Source organism: Sabethes cyaneus, chromosome 3 (genome assembly GCF_943734655.1).
Source record: "Sabethes cyaneus chromosome 3, idSabCyanKW18_F2, whole genome shotgun sequence".
Taxonomy (NCBI): Eukaryota; Metazoa; Arthropoda; class Insecta; order Diptera; family Culicidae; genus Sabethes; species Sabethes cyaneus.
In genome coordinates, this window is record NC_071355.1 from 87,931,589 (window position 1) to 87,946,545 (window position 14,957).

The window sequence follows — 14,957 nt, forward strand, 5'->3', positions numbered from 1 at the left end:
AAAATTGTTCAATCGCCAATCTACCATTTCTATGCTAAAAGGGGACGTGCAACGAGTCAATAAAGTATGAAATTTCCTGACTGACACTCGTCACTTTATACAACGGCGCAAACGCCAGTGTGACCGCGGCAGTCCAGTTGAATACGGCTGCAGCCGGTCGGTGCAAAATCACTTGGAAGTCGAAGAAATAATGGACCCAATGCTAGCTTTTGTACTACCGGTCAGCCTGTGAACGGCATGGCTCGTCATATCATAACATTAATTTCAGCGGTCTGCACCGGAGAAAGCGCTGAAATGGTTCAATTAAATCGATTGAATCGTTGGCAGGCGGATGTCAGTGGTAACTATCAGAATAACGAAAAGAGCTAGGAGGCCCTGCATAGGTTTTACGGATATTAGAATGATTTAATAGTAAATAATTCACTCACAATTAATAGAGACTGCGTCATGTTAGCGGTATTTTATTGCGGTATGCGGTGAAAACTGCACAAATTCGTCAACTATGTGGTAATAACGGATATTGAATCCAATAAAACTGCCATTAAAAACACACACTACTCACAATTTTTTCAGTAGAGGTTTGGAAGTGCTGAGAAACATAACGTGAAATAACGAATTGTAATGTGAATTTCCTACAACATAATTTTAATATATTTTAAAGATCGAAGTGAAAGCAACAAACATGGAATTAGAGGGATTTTCGAACGGAACGGTCTAGCGAAAAGATTGTAATACAGTAATTGCAATTGATATTTCAACAACGTAAATGATGACGTGGCTTTAGTTATTTGACACATATTTGCAAACACGCAAGGATGTTTACGGTGAAATTAATATATATAAACAATGTATCTCTGTTACGTTAGTACATGTGTGTGCCGTGTGTAGACCCTATCTAAGGACTGTATCGAAAAGTAATTAGCAACTTTTAAAATGATTTTACTCAAAAATGGGCGAAGCAAAAGTTGTGCAGTCGATTTGTTTCGATTATTTTTTTACTTTTCGCTATGACTCGGATTGATCTTGAAATCAGAAAAAAAAAATCTGCACACTTTGTGCACTGAAAACGGTGTTTTCTATCAACCAAATGGCAAAACAGTTTAAAGTGCACCACACAAGCGTAAAAATATCATCGATAAATAAGGAAGAGTTATCCTTGAAGGAACTACCTTGGCCCGGAAGAAAATCTGGTTCCAGTTAGCCCCCGGTAGATTCTGAAGCAGTAACTCATATTAAATGACACCGATTGGCAACAACGTCTTATTTGGCTAAAAATACTTTAAACAAGCATTGCAATAATCCAGTGGATCAAGGACAGGAACTCCATAAAGACATACAAGAATCATAAAGTATCTAAGAAATCCGGAGAACAACAATCTCGAGCCTAAATAAGGGCACGGTAACTATAAACGGATAATAGACAACGGCAACAAGTGCATCTATATGGATGACGAAACTTACGTCAAACAGGATTCAAAAGCACTTCTAGGGCCGAAATTCTACACGAAATCGGCGGACGAGGTGGTGGACGATACCGACAGTACGATTGTGCTGGAAAAGTTTGGACAGAACGTTGGTACGGTATTTGTACTTGTGATCTGTGATGAGCATTTTCTACACAAAGTATGCAATAAATGCTCAAATTTACAAAGATGAATAATTGTAAAAAATATTGTGGCCCCTCTACAAACAGTATCAGTCTCCCCCTCTCTTTTGGCCGAATTTGGCATCTGTACATTGCGCTAAGCCTGTACTACGGTGCCTTTCAGACAATAATATCCAATTCGTCGAGAAAAACATCCATCCACCAAATTGTCCAGAGCTCTAACCAATTGAACGTTACTGGTCGATTGTGAAGAGGATCTTCAGGAACAGTTTCCCAAAGCATGGAGGAATGCAAGCAAAATTGAACAGCAGCATCCAGGAAATGCACAAAAGCTAGTGTGCAGAATTTGCTGGGAGGAGTTTCAACAAAGGTGCGCTCATTCTTTAGAACCTAATATTTTGACTAATGTTAGCCATGTTATTGTTTCAAAACATACTGATCTTCAATACAACGAAAACAAAAAATGAAATAATAATCGTATTTCATTTTTATTCACGAATAGATGTTGCTAAAGACTTTTCGATACAGTCCTTATCTCCCACTGTGCGGCACAGAAATTTTAATGTGTTGTATACAATTGCTCATAACTTTCAAATTAAACGTCCAATTAAAATACAAATCAATAGGCTATATTACCTTTCAAATGAGACTAATAGCGCAGAAATCTGTTTGGTCATCTCTGAGAAACAGGCGGTAATTATTACCTAGTCATAACAGGTTTTTTAAAGCATAACTTTTAAACTACTTGTTTGTTTTCAATAAAACTTGCTGAAAAATTTAGCGTTAACAAGAGCTCATGTGGTTCCGGAGAAAATGGTGTCAGGTGATTTTTACATTTTTACTTTTACCTTTTAAACGAAATGTCGGACCATGAAACAATTAAGTAGTGATATACTAGGCAATAATACCTTTCAAACAAAAGTAATAGCAATCAAATCGGTTCAGCCATCTCCGTAAAACAGGCGATAGAAAAGTTGCGCTCTGCAGATACATACACACACAGACATTGCTCAGTTCATCGATGTCGATTGGCATATCTGACTCGGCCCTCCGGGCCTCGAATCAACTTCGTGGTTTTCGACCAATTCCTTAACCTTTGTTATATGTAGTATAACAAAGCTTAAAACCTAACTGCAGCGATGCTTAGCCTCTGTAATCATCTGCAAGTTTCGGGTTATAGAAGGTGTTAGCTCTTCTGATAGTTCAAAGACCCATGAAGAATGACTGAGTGTTTGCAGCGCATCCTGCCATTATTTTCCTGTCAGCAAGCCCCGCCAGAAAGTAACACTAGAATTGTATGGTTTTACCTTTGTTATACTATAACAAAGGTTTAGAAATTGGTAGAAAAACACGAAAGCGAACCGAGGCCCGGAGGGCCGAGTCACATATACCAATCGATAGGGTTCGACGAACTGAGCAATGTGTGTGTGTGTGTGTGTGTGTGTGTGTGTGTGTGTGTGTGTGTGTGTGTGTGTGTGTGTGTGTGTGTGTGTGTGTGTGTGTGTGTGTGTGTGTGTGTGTGTGTGTGTGTGTGTGTGTGTGTGTGTGTGTGTGTGTGTGTGTGTGTGTGTGTGTGTGTGTGTGTGTGTGTGTGTGTGTGTGTGTGTGTGTGTGTGTGTGTGTGTGTGTGTGTGTATGTATGTGTGTGTGCGCTTCATTTTCTATCGCCTGTTTTTCTGAGATGGCTGAACCGATTCGTTCGATTTTACTTTTGTTTGAAAGGTACTATTGCCTAGTGTATCTCTATTGTGTTGTTTCACGGTCCGACTTTTTGTTTAAAAGTTATGAGTAAAAATGTGAAAACTATTAGACACGATTTTCTCCGGAACTAGACAACCGATTTCAATGATCTTAGTACCAAATGAAAGCTCTTGCTATAATATAAAAATTGTCAAGAAGTTTTATTGAGAACAGACAAGTAGTTTAAAAGTTAGCCTTAAAAAACCTGTTTTGACAAGGTAATAATTATCGCCTGTTTCTCAGAGATGGCTAAACCGATTTTTGTGCTATTAGTCTCATTTGAGAGGCAATATAGCCTAATAGATCACTATTGATTTGTTTTTTGATTGGACGTTTAATTTGAAAGTTATGGACAATCGTGTACAACACATCAAAATTAACAATAATTTATAATAATTTTGACTAAGATAATGTATCAAGTTTCAATTATTTTAGTATCAAACGAAAGGTTTTGACACTGCGAATGTATCTGCAAAATTTCATAAGAATTGGTTTTGCCGGTCAAAAGATATTAATCCTCGAACACTCGCGCCAACTTTTGTAACACGGTTTACTCGCGCGCACAATAACCCAAAACCAAAAAAAACGTGCACACTATAGTTATGCTTGGGAAAACTTGGTCTTAGGTTTATCAAACCTTTGGAAGAGTTTCTTGAAATTGAATGCTTTATCGTCTGGTAGTATTTAAATTTTGATCAATCTCCCTAAAAGCGAAATAAAAAAATTATTTGTCTTCAGTTTCAATATTACGCATTGATGTGTTCTGCAAAGTTTTAGAGCATTTTATTACAAGAAATTTTGCTGAAGACAGCAACCTTTTATCTCTTCAGCGAAGATGGAAAAATTTTATTTATTGCAAATGAATTTGTAAAATCAGTGTTTCTACTTTAGCTCTTTTTGTAATTGTTGTATGACTGGTTCATGTATTACAAAGTTGTACAAATAGCAAAAATACACAACTTTGCTGAATATAGTATAGCTCTATGTTTGCTTGTTTAGGAACTGTAGAACTTTGATTATAAAAAATACCCCAATTGTGACCTCGAATTACTTGACTACCAACAGACGGATACATTTTAAACCTTTTATATTTGCTGATAATTCCGCTGCATACAGACCCATTTTTCCATATGAAGAAACGAGAAAAAGTTCCAGTTGAGATCAATTGCGGACTTCACATGCTGCTTGCTTCGTTTCTGTGATATTTTCCTAACAAATTAAAGTATTAATGCATTGAATAATTCTAACATTTTGCTCATAACAAGTTTATTGAAGAATATACGTTAGTTAAACCATTTGTAACTTTATAACAATATGGCATTTAAAAGACCTTTACTACGCAATGTATATGTTACTTCCTTTTACAACTTACTTTTACTTGCACTTACTCATATTAGGAACAACTTACTCAGCAATTTCTTGAAAAAAGAATCTATCAAAATTTATAAGTGCTCCTATTTTATTCAAATTTCGTGAACTTATTCAATTTCCAAACATTTTATGTAAACCAACGGGGGTTAAAACAGGTTTTTTTTATTATTTTCGGAATTTTAACCCATTTGGTATGTTTTACGAAAGGAATTGACCCTCATGACCATGTTGACCTTAGACATGAGATAAAACATATACATATATCGAATTGACAATAAAATTTTAAGGATTTTATGCCTCCCGCCTCCACGAACATGGCCGTACGCAATACCTTCTTCCAGCATAGACTCGTACACAAGTACATCTGGAGGTCACCAAATCAGACAGAATCACAGATCGACAACGGTTTGATTGACTGTCGGCACTTCTCAGACGTTATCGCCGTCAGATCCAATCGAAGCGCTAACGGTGATTCGGACCACTACCTGTTGATGGTTAAAATGCGCCCAAAACCGTTGTGAACAACATTCGGTACCGACGCCAGCCTCGGTTAGATCTCGCGTGGCTGAAGCAGCCATACGTCGCCGCAACCTACGCGCACTCAGTGGAAGCTGCCCTGCCGGAAGAGGACGAGCTGGACGAAGTCCCTCTCGAGGACTGTTGGAACACTATAAAAATAGCCATCAGCAGTGTAGTGGAGAGCTTCATCGGGCATGTGGCACGGAATCAATGGAACGTTTGGTTTGACGATGAATGTAGGAGGGTAATGGATGAGGAAAACGCTGTGCGAGCGGCGCAGTGCCACACGTCAGAACGTGGAAAGGCACAAACAGAAGAAGATGCATCGAAACCAAGCTTTCCGGGAGAAAAAGTGCTACCTGGAAAAGTAGGAGCAACTTCATCATTATATAAACGGTCCCGCAAAGACTTTGTACTGAGAGCCGAAATGTATTGAGATGTGTTGGGAAAGCAATTTCGGCGGTGCAACAAACGGGGAAGAGGTGCCAGCCCCAACGATAGGCGAAGTTAAGGAGGCCATCCTGCAGCTAAAGAACAATAAATCAGTTGGGAAAGATGGCATCGGAGCGGAGCTTACTAAAATGGGACTAGAAAAGCTGGAGAAGCCGTTCGTATGCACCGGCCAATTATTAGAATTTAAGATACGTTACAGCTACCGGAGGAGTGGAAAGATGAGGTTATCTACCCGATCTACAAAAAAGGGCGACTAGTTGGACGGTGAGATCTATCGAGCAACCACCGTTTTCCGCGGGCTATCGCCAATTGCGAACAGTTTAGTTGGAATTTATCAGGTCAACTTCACGAGGGTCGGTCAACAACGGATCAGATATTTACACTGCGGCAGATCCCTCTAAAGAGCCGTAAATATCACAGCTCCCACGCACCAATTATCCGTTTGCTTCAAAGCCGCATATGATACCATCGACCGGAAAGAGCTATGGAAAATCATGGACGAGAACAGCTTCCCCAGGAAGCTTAGCAAACTGATTCGACCTACGATGAATAATACGCAGTGCTATATTCGGATCTCGGGTAGATTGTCAAGTTCTTTCGAATCAACAGAGGGCTTTGTCATGATGGTCTTTCATGCTTGCTGTTCAATATAGCGCTATAAGGTGTTACGAACCGAGCGGATGTCAACACGCGGAACACGATCTTAAACAAATCTAGCCAATTCATCTGCTTTGCCAACATGGATATTATCGGCAGAACATATGTGGCGGTAGCTGAACAGTACACCAGACTAAAGCGCGAAGCAGAAAAGATTGGGTTAAAGGTAAATACGTCTAAATCAAAGTACATGCTGTCCAGCGGAACAGAGGCCGACCGACGCCGCTTGGGCAGTAATATAATGATCGACGGCGATGAGTTTGAGGTAGTCGACGAATTTGTCTACCTTGGCTCACTAGTAACGGCGGACAATGATACTAGCCGTGAGATTCGGAGCCGTATTATCAGCGGAAGTCGTGTTTACTATGCGCTTCACAAGCAATTGCGGTCAAGCATACTAAGCCCCCATGCAAAGTGTATCCTGTACAAGACGCTTATTAGACCGGTTGTTCTCTACGGGTATGATCGAGGAGGACCTGCGAGTGCTAGGATTTTTCGAAAGACGAGTGCTTAGAACGATCTTCAGCGGCGTACAGGAGAACGGAGTATAGAGGCGAAGGTTGAACCATGAAGTCGCACAGCTCTTTGGCGAACCCAATATGCAAAAGGTGGCTAAAGCTGGACAGATTCCATGGGCAGGGCATGTTGCAAGAATGCCGCACAACTACCCTGCAAAGATGGCGTTTGCCTCAAATCCAGGTGGAGCGAGATCTGGCGGAGAGTACTCGATGTCCGAGGAATTGGAGAGCGGTAGCCCACTACCGAGTTAACTGGAAAAACCTCCGGAAACTGGAAAGGGGGGCTCCGTAGCCGCAAGGTTACCGAGTCTGCTTTGACAAGCGAGTGGTCGTGGGTTCGAATCTGAGTAGAATCAAGCCATTCGATGATAAGTGACTTTAGCATGGGTTTATTCTCAGGCCCCTCCATTTACCCTTCCTTCGTGCTGAATTCTATATTTACCCTCTGAAGCCTCTTGACAGTGCAAATGTCCCTCCTATAGTTAAGTGTACTGGTCAGAGGTACGAATGAGTCCTCGCCAGGGACGGCTATAATATGGGATAGTGCTGGCAGCGAGGAATAAGTGGGTAAAGTAGATCAAGCTTTGAAGGAAGGGTAAACCCCAATACACGCAAGCACGCATACAATTTAAAATAAGCATATCGCTCACTCAATAGCGATTATAGCAAAAAGAAATGCAGTGCAGGTCATACAGCAAACACCCGGGCGATATTACAATAGATCAACTATACTGGTCGCAGTAATGAGTCCACACATGGAAAAAAACTGGAAAAACCTTGTTCAACAGGTTTTGTCTTCAGACGGCGAACCACTTAAGTAAATAAGTAATACTTTCCGGATTTACTTACTTCGGCATCGCACCTCTTAGCTTAGCTACTCATTTTCGAGCATTACCGGGCATAGCCATTGGCCACGTGGAGGCGCTAGGTAGGGACTTGGGATGACTAGAGCTATGTTTGACGTTGCCATCCCCATTTCATACCCGCATCTCTGTTACGTTAGGTACTTACTTACTTATTCAGCCGAGAGCAGGGGTGGCTCTTGCCGTATCAAGAATTCCTCTCCATTGTACTCGGTCCTGGGCCACTCGTCGCCAATTCGTTGCGCGTCTCGACACACGCAAGTCGGCTTCAACCTGGTCGAGCCATCGTGCACGTTGAGCCCCTCTATTCCTGGTGCCGGTGGGGTTCTTGAAGAGAACGGATTTCACTACACAGTCGTCCGGCATCCTTGCGACGTGGCCGGCCACCGTAGTCTCCGCTTTCCGTTTGCACTCCGCCAAAAATAGTCCGCAACACCTTTTGTTCAAAAACGGCAAGTACACGTATGTCTTCAGTAAGCAAAGTTACTGTTTCAAATCCGTAGAGGACTACCGGTCTTATTAGCGTTTTGTGCATCCGTCAGATTTGTGCGGCGGCGTATGCTCCTAGATCGAAACGTCTTGCGGAGGGAAAAGCAAGCTCGATTTCCAGTTTGAATGCGTCGTTGGATCTCCTTACTCGTATTATTGTCGGTGGTGACCAGAGATCCCAAATATACGAACTCATTAACCACTTCCAGTTCATCGCCGTCAATAGTCAATAGCATTTTCCTTCGTGTGAAAGGGATTACTGAGCACTAATTGGAGATTAAGCTCATGCGGTTAGTTTGGCACCACTCCGCAAATACGGTTAGTTGAATTTGAAGAAAGAGAGCATCCTCGGTGGTCCGAATTATCAAGAATATTTTAAGGTTATCGGCAAAAGATAACCGCGGGCATTTAAGCGACAAGTTCACACCGTTGAATTAAAGTAGGAATATCAGGGGCCCGAGATGGCTACCCTACGGAATTCCGGAAGTGGCAGAGAACTCTTTGGATATACAGTCGCCTATCTTGACTCACAAACGCCGGTCTCTTAGGTACGACTGGAATCAGCGTAAAACGTTAGATCCAAAACCCAGTCTGTCTAACTTTGCTATCGCGATGGTATGGTTAATTTTGTCGAAAGCAGCTGATAAGTCCGTGTAAATGGCGTCAGTCTGAGAGCCATTGGACATTGCGTCAGTAGCATATGTTGTGAATGATAAGAGGTTCGTAACGGTAGAACGTTTTGGTAAAAATCCATGCGACCATCCCATCCCATCCGAAGATATAGTGGTAATAGGGGCATAATGAGCATACGGGGCAAAATAAGCCATCGTTCGTTTGAGCATATTGGACAATCAATTTCGCTAATTTATTTAATGAACTTCTTGGTAATGTTCTTAACAAGCTTCCCAACAAAAACCGCATCCAAATTCGTTGACATGTCTGAGATATTAAGAAAAGACTCGAGCTGACTCAGGATTGTAAAAACACTACAAGAATTGCAACCCACAAAACAAGCTCTATATGCCATTTGTTGCGTGCTATGGACTTCTCCACTCCATATATGGTTACTATTACCATATATAAACAATCACTTTGTATAATTGAGATAATCTTTTGTTTTATGGCCTTATTATAATTATTTTTAATTAGCATAGCTGCAAGGGGCATAATGAGCATACCTGGCAATTATAGTTACTATATATATAGTTCGGCGGATAGAAAATCGGGAGCCAAATAAACGTCAAAAGCGGAGCCAAAAGCTTTTCAAAATCCAAAATGCAGGAGTAATGTTAAAAAAACACACTTTATTTTCATAGAACTAGTCATTTTCAACACCCGCCAGTGATTATTTTTCGTAAAAACCTGCACATTTCACCATAATTTCAAATTTAATTTCATAAATCAGGGATGCCAATTCGCCTGGTTTTCTATCCGCCGAACTATATATATAGTAACTATACTGGCAATATATTTGTACATAACCAATAAAGCCTGGAAAGTAATATGAACATTAAAATGACACAGTCGAGTATAATGTTTCATAATTGTAACCAACGATCAACCCGAAAATAGCGGTTACAGAGCAAAAATTGTGTCTTTCATTATCTGTCCCTTGAACCGCCATGTTGTTTATGTTGTTCAACTGAAAAAAATTGGTAAATAGGAAAAAACATAAAATAATCGCTAAATGAAATGATAAATAGTCACCATGTCTCTTTTCTTCTATATAATATATTTTTTTATGTTATTTTATAGTAAAAACTGGCTAAAAGGTAATTTTAACTACAGTGCCCATATTGCCCGGTATGGTGGTCCATACCGTATGGTTTTTGATCGAAGCAAAAAGTAGGGGAGTGTCGTCGTGGTTGGGCCACGTTTTGGAATTCGCCCATAACTTTCGTTTCAAAAGGAATTTTGGAAATCTAAATAAATCGTGGCAAAGGTCTAAGAATAAGGTATATTTGCGGAAAGTTTTGAACTGATTGCTTGAAAAATAAAAAAGTTAGAGGCATTTACGTGAAGACAAAAAATGTTGTCATAGTCGAGCCATGTTGTACAGCTTGGGCCACCGCGGAAAACCTAAGACATACGTATTGAAATTCTATACAGAGGCATGAAAAGAATGAATTCCGTGAACAACGGCTCATATATGCACTAATGCCCTATTTTTAATTGCATTTTTGCGAAATTTTGGCGATCTTGTAAAATCAGTATTGCAGATATTGCCTTTTCCGAATTGTACAACTACAATGAAATAATAACAAAAATCTAAGTATTTATCGTATTAATTTTGCTTCATTTCATCACATTTTACGTGACTGACATTCTCTGGCGATTATTGCGCTTCTGCGCTTAAAATTATGGTGGCCCAACCATGACTACTCAAGTGACCCGACCTGTACAAATAGCGCTTTTCTAGTATTTCACCTTAGCCTTCCCAAACACCTCACTGGAGGGAATTTTTCTATAGTCTACGTGTGCAGCACAACACACTTCATACATTTTCAAAATTTATCTCGATAATTGCCTGAAGAAAAGTTCATTGCGCGTGGAAAACTTTTTTTTTTGATGATTTAGTCACTGAATTCAGTACGGGTGTTTTGAATACACTATTGAAACTCACAATATTGTGAAAAGTTAGCTATCACAGTAAGAAGTTTTGCAATGATTGTATCATAGATATCATGAGTTACTAAAACTGTAAAATCGTGATGGCCCGACCATAACAGTGGCCCGACGATAACGACAATACCCTATCATTTTTTAAACATTTAAATTTGATGGTTGTTCATAGTCAATCAATATTCTAACATTATTAATTTATCAAAAACATGTCAAATCGTATGTTTATGGCAATTAATAGAATTTTGATTACGTGCTACATGTTTTATGACGCGTTTTGCTTAGGTGGCCCATATTGCCCCTACCACCCCTACAAAGCAAGCGATTGAAGACAGGTTCCAAGATGACCATTTCAAAAAGTTTGGCAACGGCACACACGTAATCCCACGGTACTTATCAACTTGCTTTTTATCTCCTTTTTGTAAACTGGAGAATAATAAGGAATAATGTAAACTGGAATATAAAGGAAGCTTTCCAAAGAGTTGGAAAAAATTCGAGATGCGAGCGACATGCCAAACAGATGTTTCAATGGAGCTACTAAGGTAGCGCAGCAATGTTTCAGAAGGACTGATAGTATCCCATCCGGACCCGCAGAGATCGATGTTTTCATTCGGCTTATAGCTGATTGTATCATGCATTCATTGATACCGATACAATCTAGCGACTGACTTGATGTAGAAACGTTACGCGCCGTGAGCAATACATCAGACATTGACAACGTCTCACTTGAAAAAGTACGGGCAAACTTTCTAGCGAACAGCTGGTAATGTCCCCGTCTGCGCTTTTTAGTGCATCGTTGAGGGTAGCCCAGGTTCCTTCCTCTGCTCATTTACGTATTTCCAAAATGATTTTGGGGCTGACTTAAGCCTGCGTTGGACGTTTTGCAAGTAATGTGTATGACAGTGTCTAGCTGTCCTCTTGTAGAGTCTGTTGATTAGTACGTAATTTTGACGTATTTTTTTAATTTCCGTCATTCATAAATGAAAATAACTCACGCAAGGCATTGTCGTTATTCTACAGCCAGAAAAATTTGCCTGACCTGCAGAAATTTTGCAGAATAACATTTGTCATGCCGTCCTACACAAATACATGCGCGTTAATAGCTTCGTAAACATTGTTGTGAGTTTTAGTTCGGACGATGAAAAATTTTGATGGACGGATTTTAAAACGGTACGACGAATTTAAGAAATAAAGTCAGTTGCTTAATTTCAATAATATGCTTTAATAATCGCTTTTCAGTGATTTCAAAGTTCACGGATCGGAAGGTAAGTGTGTTTTAGTCAAATCAGCATAAAAACTTTTTAAGTCATTAAATCCATCCAACAAATGATGAAAATTAGAATGGCTTTACTTACTACGACGGGAATTAGAAATATACCCTACTTCGTATTGCTCTCTGTTCTTCGACTAACAGCCAAATTTAATTGAGCGAAACATAACATTCCAGAACAAATTTCTTGAAGAAAGCAAGTTTGCAAACAACATTTAACCTGTAAAATCAAGGTGACATTTATTAAACTTCTACGAGCTGTTTCCTGCCTTGAATCATAAACTGCTGAGATCTTCTTCGAAGCAGTTTAAAATGGATAACCTTTCTGTGCGCGTGGCCATAGTCATTTATAGTTCAACATGTGCCGCAGCGTTTTTAGCATAATGTCACAACGAACAAATACAAACACATAATAATTGAACACTTTATTCGAACTGGTACATTTGCGATTCTCATCCCGTTGTAATGCAACTTTGTCGGCATCGCCTTCAACTGACGGTGGGAGAAGGTGCATCCTGGTGCAGTGTAGTGTTTCCTTTCCCTTGAGGTCGGAACTCACCCACCTGAGATTGCTGTTTTTTGTGCACTCTCATTCGCTTGAAAGCTCTCTCGGTTCAGTGCTTAAGCATAAAACGATCTCGACAACTGCAGCTTTCGGTAGGTGGTCTGCTCTCCGATCGCGTTTTAACAGTTTGCTTGATGCCTAGTTTCTCAGCTTGGCAGTACAGGACAGGAGTCTTCGGAATGCCAAGTGGCGCCAAAGAGCTTTGGCGATTGGACTCGGGCCATTCATTCACCACTCTTCGTAGCATGGGAGCACATTAGAGGTGTGCTTTTGTGGTTTTTATTTTTATAAATGCCAAGTACAAAGCTGCATCAATCTAATTTGCGCACTGGAAGAGTTGCGCTAAGCACGTCGGTCGGAAAAGATCTTAGTCTCAAGAAAACTAGTGGAAACTCAATAGAGGCTTGTTAATTCGCGTTTGGAGATCGTAGTGTCGAGGTCGCGTTGGCGGTTTGCTGCCAGAAGTGCCATTTTGTAGTTGCCGTTCGTAGGAGATAGACAGTAAAGGACTTTACAGAAACTAATTTTTGTGTAAAGTGTTGGTGTTTGGTCATAAAATGTGGTTGAAATTATTTATCGGTGAGTTTGAAGCAATTTATAATCGTTTGAAAATATTAACGGTGGTTTCGAAGTGTATGTTTGGCAAAATAGGAAATTTGTGATGGTGTTTTTTGGAGGAAGAATATCAGAAATTGATTATAAACGGTATTTTCGAACCCGAACCCTAAGGTCACTTGCTAGGACGTTGCTAGAAAGATTAGCGTCCAGAACGTTCTGGATCCACAATTAATGATATCAGCCTTATTCTCTATGCCGATGGATTAATTTTATTCGAAACTATTTCAATGATATTATCGGCCCATGTGATGTTGCTGGCGGAATTAGAAATAAAATCGTTTTTCGGTCTAAAAACCGATTCGTCGCAATTCAGAATAGGGCTGAATGAAAGGACCTGCTAAAACCTAAACAGTAACCAGAAATGACACATTAATTGTTGAACTATTTATTTTACATTGAGCTCCACTATTCCATTTTCCTAGTAATGTAGTGGTGATAAATTCCAATACTTTATGGTTGTTTTGCTTTCCAAACGAATTTGAAGTTTATGTGTTGTAAAAATAATTAGATTTGTCTAGGGATATTTTTATCAAAAATAAATTTGCGCCTGTGTTTCTATGAACCACCTTTATTTGTTACGTAGATAAACGTTTTAAGGTTATAGTTTTCTGATAACAAAGAAAATAGCTTTTGAATGAGATAGTAAATCAATAAAAAGAACATTAACGATCTCAGTTGCTCAGTTACAAAATATCCTACACTTTTATTCTGGTTAACAGCCATTTTTAACATTTGGACGAATAGTTGAATTCGAAGTTGGTAATCAGGAAGTAGTATTCACAAAGTTCGAAATGATACGAACGAAAAGAATAATATAAACTGGTTATATTTTCAAATATGGGACAGGAGCCTACTTCCATTTTATTCTTTTTATTCCAAGTAAAAAATGTACAATCGCTATTTTCTGCCAATAGATACTAAATTACTTGCATATTGGGTTCATGGTGATAAAACGGATAGTGTTGACTGTTGAATCATTGGAATAATTTGAACAATATTAATAAACCTTATAACTCGACTGGTCATCACTCGTAGATTATCCTGTGTTATACATCTTCGTCCGGATCAGAGTGTATAAATATTTGCATTAAATTTAAAAAAATTAAATTTTTGTATAATTTCTTAGGAAAATATTCTACTATGACTAACGCAGCACTTGACCGGTCATTAGTTTTTCGGCTACAAGTTAGGAATGAAAAATAATGCTATAGTGAAATTTTCAACACTGAAGATGAACAAGTGAACAAGAAAAATAAAAATTTTGCCTAGTTACCCGGTATTTTTGGAATAAGATAATTTATTACTTAGAAATAGATCCATCAACATGCGCGTACTTAATGTTTCCAAATAAAACATGTTGTTGAACAGTCGATGCCCTGCGGTTTGCTTAGATGTAGGCCCGCCAGTGAGTAACATACTTTATTAAGGTAATAAATTCGTACGAAAAAAGCACATATTTTCATGCTGAACAATGTCGTCGTACGTAATAGTTCGGTGCAAAATTTTTAGTAAGGCTATGAAATTTTAATGCGTACTTAGTTGATCTATCTTATTTAGTCATCGTTTAGTGCCATTAGTGGAAAAGGAATATTTGAATGGAATGTTTTTTTTAAATATTTTGCGATTTTTTTTAAATAACGACGTTTATCTCAATACAATATTATTT

General features: G+C 39.3%; 1 protein-coding gene across 1 annotated transcript in view; it reads left to right on the forward strand.

The window, feature by feature from the left end:
* Positions 1–1,443: 1,443 nt before the first annotated feature.
* The window catches only part of LOC128739843 (transcription factor SPT20 homolog), a 50,094-nt gene continuing 36,580 nt past the window's right edge, over positions 1,444–14,957 (forward strand). The window contains exon 1 of the mRNA XM_053835344.1: positions 1,444–1,576. Coding sequence (XP_053691319.1) covers positions 1,444–1,576 — 133 coding nt within the window. The remainder of the gene's footprint in view (positions 1,577–14,957) is intronic.